This window comes from Hoplias malabaricus, chromosome 3 (genome assembly GCF_029633855.1).
Source record: "Hoplias malabaricus isolate fHopMal1 chromosome 3, fHopMal1.hap1, whole genome shotgun sequence".
NCBI classification, from domain to species: domain Eukaryota; kingdom Metazoa; phylum Chordata; class Actinopteri; order Characiformes; family Erythrinidae; genus Hoplias; species Hoplias malabaricus.
The window spans coordinates 32,655,900-32,671,179 of NC_089802.1; the positions used below are offsets into that span (position 1 = coordinate 32,655,900).

A 15,280-nucleotide genomic window follows, 5' to 3' on the forward strand; every position below is an offset into this window, starting at 1 on the left:
TGAAAACAGGACAGTTCTGTCCTCAATATGATTCAACATTAATTCTGTAGAAAGTTGTTTAATTCAGTTTCTTCCAAAACACGCAGTTGAGTTGACTACTTTCGGATCATGATACATTTTTAGACACCTTTAGACTGTGACAAAGCAAATCGTAAATTAAATTGTCCATTATGTCCTTTATAGCTGCATATTGCGTCTGCAAACGGCTATCTGTCAGTGGGGGAACTGCTGCTGGAACAGAGGGTGCGTCTGGAGGAGAAGGACAGTGATGGCTGGACTCCGCTCCATGCTGCCGCTTGCTGGGGACAGGTCAGTACTGTGCATTAAAACTGAAATATATACAGAATTCCATGTGGACGTTATTAAGCTCAGAATTGTCCAATAGGAATGTCTCTTACCTCCCATCTTCTTGGACAGTGCTGACATTTCAATTCTGCCTTTATTTGTCGAACTGAGAGAGTCTGCTTTGTGAGATACACCCTGAGCTCAATTTTTTATGTGTGCTTTCTTTTCTTTATCAGCTGCACATGGTGGAGCTCCTTGTAGCCCATGGGGCGAATTTAAACGCCAGATCTGCCCTAGAAGAAACTCCTCTGGGTAAGAGTTACGCATTTATTCATGCTGCAGGGAAAGAGAGCTATATTTATTAAAGCTGACAATCTAGACAGTGTGTGTGTGGTGTACGTTTCAAGTTCATTTGCTGGTGTAGACACAGTAATAACTGAGAGCACTACGACAAGATCTGCCCTTGAACAATTAAAAAACAACTTGAAATCTTACGGGTCACCATCAGATTAGAAACCGCTAACAGATGTGGCTTGGATCCAGTTCCTCACAGACTGAGACCATTACAGTTTGTGTGTGTGTGGCCTTATAGATATTGGTGTGTTGCAGATGTGTGTGCGGATGAGGAGGTGAGGGCCAAGATGCTGGAGCTGAAACACAAACACGATGCCATCATGAAGAGTCAGGACAGACACAAAGGAACACTGCAGAGACGAGCGTCCAGCGCCAGCAGCAGAGGGTGAGTGTGTGTTGTTGTGTTTTTTGTTTTTTTTTTTGTTTTTTTATTATAAACGTAGGCTAAAAATTGTATCACAGGAACTAAAACTTGTTCTGGTGCAATATGTGGAAAAGATACTTTTAAAAATGACTTACTATAATTATTAAATCAGAACCTTAAATAAGAAGATATAAGGAAAACTTTGAGGTGAGAATGTTGTAGGGCTTTACATTTTACATTCACCAAGTAATAACTTTAATTATTTAATTTGATTTAATATTGGACAAAAATAATAATGAATAGATATTTGAAGAAAAGCTGCTGTGGACACTGAGGCTTTGTCTCTGCAAACTGGGAATATTTAAAATTATATAAACATACTTTTACAAGCTGGAAATAAGCTTATGAATCTGCTAACTTCCCTGCTGCTTTCGGCTGTTATTAGTGACACAGAGACACCCACTGTGCTGAAATTGTCACTACTCAATGTTCAATTCTAAATTCTCTCCCTCTCTCTCTTTGACTGAGAGTAGTAAGGTGGTGAGACGTACAAGTGTGAACGAGCGCAGTAATATGTACCGAAGGGAGCACCATAAGGAGGCAATGGTGTGGCAGGAAAGAGGAGGCCAACCTGAGCCGGCTGATGACGATGAGGACAGACAGACAGACGCTGAGCTGAAGCAGCACGCTGCCATGGTGAGGATAATGGAAAAGTCTACCTCACTAATTTCCACTTTTTAAATTTTTATCGTATTTACCCACACACATCTCTCACTCCATATTGTGTTCTAAGATGTACACTTGATAATGCATCTACCCAGGGCTGATTCTGGGCTTGTTTAAGGAGAGGGACTCTTTCTCACTTTCCTTTAAAACAGAAGAATTGCATCTAAACTGAGGTTCAATCGTGTAAGTGCATGTGTCACTTGTCTGCATTGAAAATAATTGTATTCCTGAGGGGAAAAAGGCTACTTCGCATAAGTAAGTTGGTCCAAAAGAAGGCATTTACCTTGAATTTTCATTGGTTAATTACATTTAGAATGACAGGTGCTCTGAAACGTGATCTAGATAACCCTTACATACGTAGACGAGATACAGTCTCGTCTCGATGTCAATCTGACATCATTAAAATCAGGTGTGATCTAACAGCATGGACTCTGTGATCAACATGTTGATCACGATGCAGTGGGCCCTGCTTTAAGTTAGAGGCTGATTTTATGTCCATTTCCTCATGTTTACTCTTCCTTTTCTGTAGGTGGCAAGCTCAAGCGCTGGCCCCAGTGCTGTTCTGCCGCAAGACGATGGTGGAGAACCCAGCAATACAATCTCTGCTCTGGGGAACGGTGGCACTCCCACATTCTCTTCATCCACTATGCCGGGGGAGCTGCGAGGGGGCGGCAGGATGGACCGCAGTGCCTCCTATCAGCTGACCCCCGGCGCAGGGGATGGGGGAGACGGAAGTGACAGCATGACCCGAGAGAAATCCCACCACACACTCGCAGAACTGAAGCGTCAGAGAGCTGCTGCAAAACTCCAGAAACGACAGGCCCCTGCACCACCTCTGCCTCTCAGCGAGGAACCTGCTGGACATGACCTCAGCCTCCAGGGGGAGCCCTCCTCACCAGAGCAGGAGAACACACACAACACTGTTTATTACACTCCAGCCAGTGGAGATCCACCGCTACTGAAGCTCATAGCACCAGAAGAGGAGGCACCCAACACTAAAGAGCCATGCTGCGGACTAATGTAGAGTGTGATACATGAGAACACACACACACACACACACACACACACACATTCTTTATAACAAGCTTGGGATTTCTGGATAATTATGGTGCAGATTTGAGTGTTTTCCCTGCTCTAACACACCCTCCAGTGTTAGCTGATAATCCCAAATGGAGAATTATTAAATATAGAAAGAATAATATTCTGCTCATTTTACAGAATATCGTTGGTCTACATTAGTCATATTTTAAAAACTATTTTAAATAACTTAAGAACACCAGTGTTCTCCCTGTGTCTGTGTGGGTTTCTTCCGGGTGCTCCAGTTTCCTCCCACAATCCATAAACACACACTGGTAGGTGGATTGGCTGTGAAAACGTGCCCACAGATGAGTGTAAGTAAGTGATGAGCACACACACTTAAACATTCACTCATACACTCACACCTACAGACACTTAAATCGCCAATCCACCTACCAACGCGTGTTTTTGGAGTGTGGGAGGAAACTGGAGCACCCGGAGGAAACCCACGCTGACACAGGGAGAACACATCACGCTCCTCACAGACAGTCACCTGGAGGAAACCCACGCAAACACATGGAAAACAAACCACACTCCTCACAGACAGTCACCCGGAGCGGGAATTGAACCCACAACCTCCAGGTCCCTGGAGCTGTGTGACTGCGACACCTACCTGCTGCACCATGGTGCCGCCCTAATAAAGTTTGCACAATAAAACAGGACATGACTTTTTCTGGGGGTGGGGCTTGCTATTTTAATAACTCTCCAGATTCAACAAATAAACTAATTAAATGCTTAAAATATGTGTTGTAGCAGGGAAAATGCAAAAATGTGCCTCTGTAACCAGACTGTACAGATGTACAAAAACGTACAAGCTTTCACCTACAGCTGCAAACACTACGTTAACTGTGCTCTGTTTGCACACACAAACACACACTACACACACTTTTGCACACACACAAGGACTAAGGAGCTTCTACAAGATCTTGTCTTCTACAACAGCTTCATTCAAAATCTTACCAGTGTGAAACAAACAAAGCTGACATTTCATACTTTTATTTATCTACAGGATGGGCCATTTATATTGATACACCTAAATAAAATGGGAATGGTTGGTGATTTTAACTTCCTGTTTGTGGCACATTAGTATATGGGAGGGAGAAAACTTGTTGGGTAGATGGGTGGTGACCATGGTGGCCATTTTGAAGTCAGCACACCATTGTTTTTTATGTGAAAATCCCAATAAGTTTGATGTGTCACATGACCCTTTTCCCATTGAAAAAAAAACAAGTTGGATCCAAAATGGCCGACTTCAAAATGACCAGCATGGTCACCACTCAGCTTGAAAAGTTTGCCCCCTCCCATATACTAATGTGCCACAAACAGGAAGTTAATATCACCAACCATTACCACTTTATTAAGGTGTATCCATATAAAAGGCCCACCCTGTATTGCTGTTTCTTTCCCTCTAATCTACCAGCTGTTTGGGTAATGTCTAGTTTTACAACTAAATGTTTGTTTTGGGAATTTTTTTTTAATTATTCGTTTTGTAAAAATGATTTATGATTTGTAATCATGCTATAAACGTTTCTATCAGAAGAGAGGGAGAGGACTGAAGAACTGCACTTTATTAGATATTAACACAACTCTCAGCATTTTTCTCTTAGCTCTAGCATTGGTCAAGGGACCATTTCCAGAGATATAGCTTTCTTTAGTGTTTCTGCAATTCCAGTCTGTAATAGAATTGCAGAAAAAAACATGTAAAGAGTGAGCGAGTGGCATGGTGTGAGTTGGTGAATTGAAGAGGAACTTAGTAACTCAGATGGTGACAGGGTGAAACGGGTTGCAGTGTCTATCACACAGATTTAATCACTTTTACTTCCACTGACTCTGTAAACATCCTGAGGATGAAGTCTTTAAGGTTGACAGAATGACCAGCTTTCTTGGCTCATTATTATTATAATTTTTATTATTTATATTTTCCTAAACTGGATATAGGGGCAAATTTAATTCCACCTTGTCCCAGGACCTCGGGTCAAAAAATGTCAGCTGCAGTAAATGCATGCTGATAACATCCTGGCCACATCATTAGAAACCCCTCTTTAGTAGTTTCACTCTGCTGTGACACAATGATTCCGTGACCGAAGTGGAATGTGTAGGGTATCATTTAAATATCTCATTCTAAATGTATTTTCACAAGCGCTAAGTGAACTACAGTTTCTCTTTATACCCAAGAGTAATTTTAAAAACAACAGTAGCTCATAAAGAACTGAGCTCTTGAGCAGGGTTTCAGCATGAACAGCTCAGTTGTATACTGCTGCAGTTTAAGGAAGTGGACCTTATGGGAGTTTCTAATAAAGTGGTCATTGAACCTATGGCTATGTTCCATTTCCATTCTTAACTGAATGCTGTATTTGTTAAAGTATCAGTGACCCCTGCAGTAAAGTGGACCTAGAGGAATCTGTACAACAGTCTTGTTGAGCCTAAATGACTAGGATTATTTCTGTTTATTTCTCTCTGGTTCTGAGAAAGCACTGGACCTACACCTGCTGAATTTTCCAGCATTTAGTAAATTTGAAATTGCATTCCACAGTTTCTCACTGACTCTGCTGAATCTGTTCTGACTTCGTCATTCTGTGTCCTGTTTCTGAGAGAGTCATTATCTCCAAAACACCAAGAAATGCCTATATTTTTGATAGGACATCTGTACAATTTCGGAAGAATTTTCTCAATCGTTATTAATGAGATTTATATGAAAAGATATTTTGGACAAACGTCTTGTTTCTTTTGCAGATGAAGATAATCTGATGTAATTAGCTGTACATTTCAGTTTGGAGATACTGTTGTTTATGCATCTTTTAAACACTTATATAAATGTCTTAATTATTGATTGCCTATTTATGTCTTGGAGTTTCAACTGCACAAAGTAAGAGCTGACTCCTGTAGAATATTTATAAAGAGAGAATTTACCAACAATGCAGCATCGTGGATGTTAACGTTTTGAAATACATTCCTTGTGTTTTGTTCCTTTCTCTTTTTAGATGGTGTTGTCTGTTTGTGTAAATTTGGGTCTTATGTTGCTCTCTGTAGAACTGATGCAATGTGATTTTTGTATGTTTTTCCTAAGTTATATTGAGCTGCGCTTCTCACACTGATCACATGTGGAATCCAGCAGGTCAATTTTATTATGTAAAGGATTGAGCTTCAGATTACAATGAATCACTTTGAGATTTTTTGCTTAGAATATTTTGCAAACATCAGAGACCACACTTTCATATGTTTAATGTCAAGTCAAAATTTTTCTGAGAAACACCAGCAAATTTTCACATTTCCAGATTCCACTGTCCAATTTCTCTCCTAAGCAAAGGCTTCTCAAACTACATATCCATTCAGACCCTTGGTGATGAGCAGTCTTCACTCAGTGGAAGTGCTTTTTATCTGAGGGGCAGGTGGTGGTGTAATACCAGGTCCTGCTCATAATATACTTTTTTACTGACATGATTTTAAAGAATGTTTAAGTGGAAATTAAATAAATGAAAGAGTCTAATTTTTGTGTTTGATTAAGAAAATGGGAAAATACAATCCATTGTTTCTTTAAACAGATACAGGAAGGAGGGGAATTATCTCACAATATCTAAATGTACACTGAGGTGCTGTAAATGAAGCTGAAATGAGTGTGTTGATGAGAAATAAGAAGATGCAATACTGTAATGGGGTATAAATTCTACAGGGTGGACTTACGATGGTGTATTTTTCTACCTACCACTCCATTTTTTGCTGATCGTGATGTTAGAGCTTATTTAAATATTTTGAAATAAATATATATGACGGACCACTATCTGTTTTCCTTTTTCAGTTGCTACAGTGTCCCTCATTATCCTCATCCTGCTGTTTTGAGTCTGTGACCTGTTCAATTGCTCTGCAGCTGAGAACGTTACCTCTTGATTGGATTTATTTATTAAGTTACCTGGGGTGACCTTATGTCCTCTTTTCCCCAGACATGTCCTCTTCTTGGACCAAAATAAATGCATCCAGCTCCGGATTTCTAAATCTCCAGAATTATCCAGGATTTGGCTTTTGCTGTCTGCAGGCTTTCCCCATGCTAATTTTTGGCCATGGGTACAGTATTTAGCAAGGGGCCACTTTCCTGCCCCTCACACCGGTTATACTAACACGATCCTCTACAAGCCTGAAGAGAAAAACTGAAAGGTACGGATTGTGATTTTGGCTCAGTTTGTCCTCTAGAGATGACCACAACTATAGACTGCAGGGATTTATAAGAAATGTAATTGTTTTGAACTTTTTTCCTGCAGATTCCAATATGTTATTAAGTAGAAACATGGAGGCAGTGTGCAAACCCTGAACCCTCAACACCTGCTAAACAAGTAAAATTATATTTCCACACAATGCCACACAAAATCATTTCTGTTCTTCTCTAAAACAGGCATCCATTTGTAACCTACATGTTATATAACTCCTTGAGTATCAATAGTATTAATAATATATGTTCTTCTTCCACCAGACAAGAATGAAAAAATGCTTTTCCTCTCACGGTAATGCACAGCATATTCTCACTAAAAGTGATCAGATTAAACATGACACAATTCTATTATGGTTCCACTACAACACTAAACATGTCCTGCTCCTGCAAACATGATCCTAAACCATTTATCAACGGGCAAATAATTATTTATTACAAATAAATTATACTTATATTTAACACAGCACCAAAGAAAAACCTTAATTGCACAGCTTGACTGTGCTGGCAGCTACATGCTATAATAATGCTGTTTTAATCTCTGAAATGAGTGTCTTGACAAATACATAAATATAAAACCAGACAAGAAGACAACTCCTCAAAACTCAGCTAACAACAGCAACAGAATTAAATAGTTCCTACAGTTGTATTTTTTACGTAAAACCATGAGCCTGAAGCTATGCTAAACCTGATCGTCGTTTCAGGGCTGTTTTTACATGTATTGACTACGACGCCACGCTTCCTTTAAACTATCTACAAGCAACAAGCTGTAAATCTCTTTTCTGCCTACAGGTGTCGCAAATGTTCACTCGTTCTTTCAGACATGGGGTCAATATATTAAACTAACACAACTACACAAAAGGCAGGAATATACCCTGGAGGGGGCGCCAATCCTTCAATATTTCATTACTATAGTATATTTACTGTTTGTGCCACTTCAATTGGGAAATATATCAGAAGTCTCTCTCTCAGACTCTAACAAATGTTTGATTCCTGATCTAGTCATGAACATTATACTTTACCAATAGACAGGACTCTTGACTAGGGTTGAGCAGTATAATTTTCTGTTGTGTCTTAAGTTAGTTCATTTATGCACATGTAAGAGAGACACAGGGAGGGGGCGCTGTGGGAGCTCACTGACATAACCAGTAAAAAACCAGTCCATTAGCCCACTGCAGTTGTAGGTTTAGCGCTGAGTTTGGGTTAAAAGAGGGAGGAAGGAAGCAAACTGTTTTGAGCCTCAGTTCACTGGAAAACAATGTGGTGTGCTAAACCACAAATGCCAGTTGCTGGCCAACTATGCTTCTAAACAAGATAGAACCTGCCTTATTTCACTTATTTTCTAACTTTTCTGTTCCCAAAGGACCAGTCGCTCACATTTGTGCTCCCAAAAAAATGGGGTTTTATTGACAACACCTGTGTCGGTGTGCACTGTCGGCCTGTGATAAGCTGAACTGCACAGCGCTGAAAACCCTTCACATGACACACACTCAGATGAGGCTCACACAAATCAAGAGTGCAACCTTACAGCTGACTGTTGTCTGTTTTCCTGCTCTCTGAGTAGGTTTCCTCAGGGTGCTCCAGTTTCCAGTCCCATAAAAAACAGGTTAGTAGATGGATTGGCCATGCAAAATTGTCCGTAGTTGTGATTATATGGTGCCTTGTGATGGCCACAGTTTAACCATGTTGGCTGTTCCTTCGTTATGTTGTATGTAGTTTGGCGTAATTTAATGGCATCCTCAATCTCCAGATCCTTTACATAGTAGCCTAGTCAGCCTGCAGTTTTGTTTTTCTTCAACCCAGTGACAGAGAGAGAGCATTGAAGAGCATGCTGTTTGTTCAGTGTGTGGAAGCATTTATAGCCAGCTTTGTTGGACTAAGCTGAAAAGACACATCCCACAGTGCCCTCCTGTGGAGAAAAGTGTTCAGGTATTGAGGTATATTAAATCAGAATGCCTCATAAGTGCAGTATTAAGGAATGTTCAGTGTTTTTTTATGTTCAGCCATATGCTCTATGTCTGTGCTACACAGAGAGAAATGTTTAGGATAAGCTGTCAGTGAGAGCAGGAAACTATCAATTTTACACCCTCCCTTAAGTACATGCAAATGTAAACTATCCTCTATGTTTGCCTTATTTGGAAAGGTGGGAGAAGCATATAGACGAGGGGTCCGAGCCAGGAGGAGAGAGATGATCTGAGCTCGGAATGGAACACTATCGCTTACGGGATCCTTACGAACCCGTAAGACACTGTTTTGGTAAATAAAGATGTATTTACACTTTTAACCGTGTCTGCGGAGATTCTTTTCCATCACCTGTCTTCACAACACAGCAAAAGTTAACAACAGTATCTAATTGTTTTACCAGTTAATGTGTAACATGAGATTGAAGATAACTTGGCATCCTGAATGTATGGTTAGTAAACTTAGTAAATTTGGACAAGACCCTACTACAATGTGGTTGCTGCTTTTCACCAAAAAAAAAGGCAGTTCATCTCATTCTCTGTCTTTGTGCTTGTGTGCATTTGTGATTGTACAAAAGAAGTTTATATTGATTTATTACATACTGTTGCTTATGTACCACACTGCTGTTCAAAGCCTGTCCTATTAACTTTCAGTTATTTTAAAATGGAAGTTGTCAGATAGTGCAACAACACCCCCCCACCCCATCATGATACACTTTATATTCTGAGAGCATTTTACAAAGTCAAGAAACAATTGAATGAAATTGATCATTACAAGAAAACAAATTTATAATTTATGAAAGAATGAAAAGTGTTCAGATGCTTATTATTGTTCCTTTTTTTAAAATATATGATCTATCTAAGGGCGGCACGGTGGCGCAGCAGGTAGTGTTGCAGTCACACAGTTCCAGGGGCCTGGAGGTTCTGGGTTCGATTCCCGCTCCGGGTCACTGTCTGTGAGGAGTTAGTGTGTTCTCCCCGTGGGTTTCCTCCGGGTGCTCCGGTTTCCTCCCATTCCTCCCCCCTCCTGCCTTGCGCCCAATGATTCCAGGTAGGCTCTGGATTCACCACGACCCTGAACTGAATAAGAGCTTACAGATAATGAATGAATGAATGATCTATCTACCCATCTATCTGTCATGCCCTTGTCCTCTCATCTGTTTTCCCTGTTTGTTATTGTTCATGTTTCCGCCCTTGTCCTGCTTTTGTTCCTTCTCCTCCTCAGTGTTATTTGTAATCCTGCCCCTTCATTATCTGTTCCAGGTGTCCGTTGTCTGTGTTAGGTACTTAAGTCCCCATGTCTCACTTCCTGGTTGTTGATCATTTGTTTCGTTTGTCATCATTTGATGACAGGTCCTGCCGCTCCTGTCCCCGAGAAGGTGGCGATCTCCGTCACTTCTGTTTGCATGATGAAGGCAGCATACGCCGCTTCTACTCCAGTGAAAGCATCAAACCCGGCTGCTTCTGCACCTGTGACTCGGGCCCCGGCCACTTCAGTTCGTGTCCGTAGGTCCCTAGAGCTGTGCCCAGGCTGGCTTCTCAGACATCCCCAGACTTTTACCAGTCCTGGGCACTCCCCAGTTATTTTGGTACGGAGCCTGACACTATCATAAAAATATAAAATATTTTAAGTGGTCACAAATGCTCAGTGGTTTGTTTTTACTTACTACTCAACTAATCAGCTAATTCACACACACATTACATAATGATGTTCCAAATTGTTGTAATAAGTATTGATTATATATATTTTGTGTGTCAAGTGAAAAAGTACAAATATTGCTTCTGAGACAAAAGATGTTGAAACAAATTTTATTTGCATGAGTATGTTTGACAAGAACATAAAAAGTTAGCAGTTTCTCCAAGAATCAGCTAAAGTTTAAAAAAAAAAAAAGTTAAAAAGAGCTGCCATGACATATTTGAATTATTTATTTGATTAAAAATTCCTTTGTCAGTTGGTTGCTGCTGACTGTTGAAAAAATGTCTAATGTATATTTCATTTTCTTATTGGATGCACAATTGTGCCCACAATTACATGCATTTTATTTTTAATTTGATATTTTATGGTAATAACTTCAGATTTACAATAATCAGTTTTTTATAATAATTAAATTAGTGACTTACTCGATTGCTGATATAATCCATACTGGCAGCTCTATTGCAAATTAACTTTGCAAAATGACATTTTGGCGATTAAAGCATGAAAAGGGCTTGAGGATCTAGCTGCATTCCTATTACCAACAGTTCTTACAGCAATAAGCCCAGCTGCCATCAGTAGTGTAGCACCAGAGGTAAGATTCACCGTAGTAGCTACAGGGGTGATCAGATTTGCAGGTTTTTCCATCTACAGCAGTGAAGCAATCATCCCGATTGCAGCACTTTTGCTTTTCATCACTCTTAGTGGTGTAGCAATAGTCTAGCGCTTCGCCGTACTTTGAGCAGGCATAGTTAGCACGGCAGTAATCTCCACTTTGGGCTTTGGTTTCCCATACTGGCGGGCTGCAGTAGTACCATTCTCCAGACTCTTTGTAACACCAATAGGCACTCCAGCCATAAATGCCACATGGGTGATCAGCCTTGCATTTCTCTCCTTGGACCGTGATGGCAGAGTACAAGGGTGAGCACTTGACCAGATTCTGCTTAGAGTAACACCTGTAATCTTCTGTCTCTTTGTTGTAAAGGCAAGCTGATGTGCAGTTCACCCCAGACCCATCTTCAGTCTTTGACTCCTCTGGCGCCAGCTTACATTCTAACAGCTCTGACGATGCGTTTCTCTTCACCGAGGTCAGAAGACAAGCAGTGTCAGACACATATTTCATTTTCTCTGTTTGCTCAGAAAAAGTGTAAACACTGTCAAAGAACAGTGATATGGTCATTTCGGTCACAACGGGCTTCTCAGAGGCAAAATTAAGCGTTAAGGCTGTTTCATACATTTTTAGCAGATTAGGGGTCATCTGCAGCTGCTGGAGAGATTGCAGTTGAACATTTGTGTACAGACTTTTTACCATCTCCTGTGATTTCTCATTTTCAGGGAAACAATCATCAACAAAAATCTTGCCATCATATAGATCCATGTCGTCATATAGCTCTGTTAGCTTATTATTCAAATCTCGAACAGACATCATCTCAATTGAACTGTCTGGCTGGTTCTGTCCAATGTAGCCAAGAGAAAACGACTCTTTGTTATCAGTGGGATGTTTAAAGCAGAGAGCTGTCCACACGTGAGAGGGAACGGTCACTTTCTCGTACTCACGCTGTTCGTCTTGAGCAGATTTTTCCTTCCGTGGGATTCTGTAATTTGCCTGGGGGATGGTACCTGTGATTAGGTAGGGAGTGGCTGCAGGATTTTGCTGAAGCTCAGTGGTCAACATCCTATTCATTTCCTTTCCCACCTTATACCAGTGGTGACGGTAAAAAGCGGCATCCATGGGCGCTACGTTAGTCAGTGTAAATGTTGCATCACGGCCCTTGCCACACTGGGCACTTGAAGGGTTTAGCTGCCCACGGTCATAATCAGTGTAAGCGTAGTAACCGTTAATGGCTTGATTTTGTTTTATTTGATCAACATTAAACTGACTCTCGGGGCTCAATCTTTGTTCACTTTCTCCAGAAAGCTGTGAAATAAACAGAAGAGATCAGATGTTGAAGTTATGCCTTGAAACCAAATTTTACAAGTGAATGTCCTTTAAGAAATTAAATGTAAGTTTAGTTATTATTTTATCAGTTATTTTGTTGGTGCAATAAAAAAATAACTAAAAATACAGTCCAAAGGCTTAATGAAAATATAACACATTCTCTGCAGAGAACAAAATTAAATATAGCGCTTTGTTGTTAAACATAAAGCAGAATAAATATATAAAAAAATGTCACAAAAGTACCACAACTGTTTCTTTCATTAAATAGTAACTTGTGCAGAAGTGTTTTCTCTTTTGAAACTTAGATTTTTACTTAGAAAATCAATGAAATGAAGTTTGGCAATGGATGCTGCACATTGTATATTACATAATGTTTTACACAACAATCTTGTATTTAGTAAAAATCCTTTTGGCAAAACTTCAGAATAAACTCCACACCCAAAGCCTATGTGATTGGATAATAGATGTAAGACTGAAAAATGTGTTTGTGTTTAGAAGTTTGTTTTGGTTCAAGTAAAACCAGTGTCATGTAAAACATGTGAAGAGTTCATTAAGAGATTTTCTAGGTTACAGAAGTAACAGCAATGTCCACGGTATGTTCAGAAAATCATAACATTTTGTGACACAATTTATAATGACAATGTTAAATGTAGTTCTATTGTAAACAGTGTATTTTACCTGTGGTTCAATGAAGAACTTGGAGTATTTTATACTTGAATCGCTGCATTCAGGATGGAAGATGTATGCACTGTACAGAGGAATTCGGTGGCGTTCAGAGTAAAGTGAGGCAAAGAATGCAGTTGTCGTACTCGCGTATCTCTGACAGATTTTCTTGCCGTTTTTGTCCATTCCTGTTGGTTCTGTTTCTTCGTAAAAAAACTCTTTACAGTTGGAAAAGCTTTTGACCACTTCTGCTTGCGCACTAAGTGCCCCCAGTAAAACACAAGTGAGGACGGACAGAATCATGATGGGACTCCAGTTCAGACATGGGCACATGCTTGTCTTTAATACATCAAACCTTACTGCTGACTCATGCTTTCAAGTTTGTTGAAAGTGATAGGATTCTAACTGACTGCTTCATGCTGGCCGTATGAGGCAATAACGTACTTGTGAAATAGTTTCTAAAACTAGTTATGGACACAATTATAATACATAATTTATTAGCCTATGTGGTGCTATTATATAGTCTGTATTAAAGAGAAATACAGCTTACGACTTCTGGCAAGAGCTACAGATTCACCACACACGAGCCCTAGTTTCAGATGGGGAGCTGGGATGTTTGTGATGGTTTCACCCTGTATGAGAAGTCTTTGTGAAAATAACAGTGAAGTATTTGATTATTCTTTGAGGCATGGCCTTCACAAGTGAAAACAAAATTTAGACTATTTTTATGTTTGGGATTTGTGGCGGAGCTTGTAGTGGCAAAAATCACAGTGAAACTCGTGGTGTTTCGTGTAAGAAAATGGAAATATGGACCATCCAGACACTTTCTGAAATTATTTTAACAGCTTGCAAGCAAAAGACAGCTTGTCCTAAACTAATTACCCAACTCTTAATGAGGGGGTGAGGTTTGGACAAATACCATTCTTTTTCTGCTCTGTCTCATGGCTCCACCAAAAGACTTCCTCTCTATAGATGTGGTTGAAGATGTGGTATCTATGCATTGCTGCACAGCTGAGACTCAGCAGAGTGAACAACAGTGGACTGAGCACACAGCCCTGTGGGACCCCTGTGCTCAGTATGGTGGTGCTGGAAATGCTCTTTCGGATCTAGACTGACTGATGTCTCAGAGTTAGGACGTCCAGAAGCCACTTGCCGAGAGAGGTGTTCGGGCCCAGTAGGTTCAGTGTCCTGTTCAGGTTCTGAGAACTAATTGTGTTCAATGTTTATATGTCTATAAACAGCATTCGGACATGGGTGTTGTCCTTATCGTCCAGGGATTTGGAGCCAGATGAAGGGTGACGTGGAGCAGTTGGAAAAATACACAGCCATGTGATGTGCGTTAGGACAAGCTCCACAAAGCACTTCATGATGATTGGCGGGCATGCACTGGGACGGTGATCGCTGAGGCAGGACACAGGAGACTTTTTGATACAGGGATGATGGTGGATGCCTTGAGGCATGTTGGGATGACGGTGCTGCTCAGGGAGATTTTGAAGATGCCAGTGAAGACATTTTTGTGTAACGTAAAATTGTAACTCATTGTTCAAACATACGTCTGCCAATTTATGGTAACTGTTGTGTAACATTTAAAAAGGGCAACTGCCATTTTATAAGAGAAAAAATAACCTAGTAGTTTGAATATGGTAAATGAGAAGAATTAATTAATCACTTTTTTTCATGTGCATAGATTTGTTCAGTTCTTGGTAATAATAGTGTATCCAGACATATGTCAGTTTTAATTTAGACAATTTAGAAATGGTGAATTTCGATGTTAGTGTTCATGAATGTGGCAAAATGTATTTTTAGGTTTATGCTTCAGTTCTAGTATAAAAGGAAAAAAGGAGAATGTTGATTATTTATTTAAAATTATATGTTACAAAAAACACTTTAAAACATAGTTGTAAACATAATAGTTACAATCATCTTATGCAGGGTATTATGAGGCAAAACGTACCCCCCAAAAAACTTTTAATGATTAATCTTCCATATTAAAGTCGAATTTAATTAAACTAGAAATGTA

At 40.0% G+C, this 15,280-nt stretch overlaps 2 protein-coding genes across 4 annotated transcripts in view; one reads left to right on the forward strand and one right to left on the reverse strand.

Moving 5' to 3' along the window:
* ppp1r16a (protein phosphatase 1, regulatory subunit 16A) overlaps positions 1–6,571 on the forward strand; it is a 40,584-nt gene extending 34,013 nt beyond the window's left edge. For all 3 annotated transcript variants that reach the window (XM_066664688.1, XM_066664689.1, XM_066664687.1), the window contains exons 8-12: positions 184–309; positions 522–597; positions 895–1,024; positions 1,537–1,699; positions 2,259–6,571. In XM_066664688.1, the coding sequence (XP_066520785.1) occupies positions 184–309; positions 522–597; positions 895–1,024; positions 1,537–1,699; positions 2,259–2,753 (990 nt within the window). In that variant the 3' untranslated portion in view covers positions 2,754–6,571. The remainder of the gene's footprint in view (positions 1–183; positions 310–521; positions 598–894; positions 1,025–1,536; positions 1,700–2,258) is intronic.
* A 4,434-nt stretch (positions 6,572–11,005) lies between these two features.
* LOC136692958 (endonuclease domain-containing 1 protein-like) lies at positions 11,006–13,471 on the reverse strand. The gene is made up of 2 exons (XM_066666706.1): positions 13,276–13,471; positions 11,006–12,576 (listed from the first exon to the last, which is right to left on the reverse strand). The coding sequence occupies exons 1-2, from the start codon at positions 13,444–13,446 to the stop codon at positions 11,197–11,199; spliced, it is 1,551 nt and encodes a 516-aa protein (XP_066522803.1). The 5' UTR covers positions 13,447–13,471; the 3' UTR covers positions 11,006–11,196.
* Between the last annotated feature and the right edge of the window lie 1,809 nt (positions 13,472–15,280).

Excerpts from the sequence above, each read along its gene's own strand:
- LOC136692958 (XM_066666706.1), bottom strand. The coding sequence starts at position 13,446 with ATGGACAAAAACGGCAAGAAAATCTGTCAGAGATACGCGAGTACGACA. Across the intron at positions 12,577-13,275 it reads AGTTCTTCATTGAACCACAG|CTTTCTGGAGAAAGTGAACA; the intron begins GTAAAATACACT and ends TTTATTTCACAG.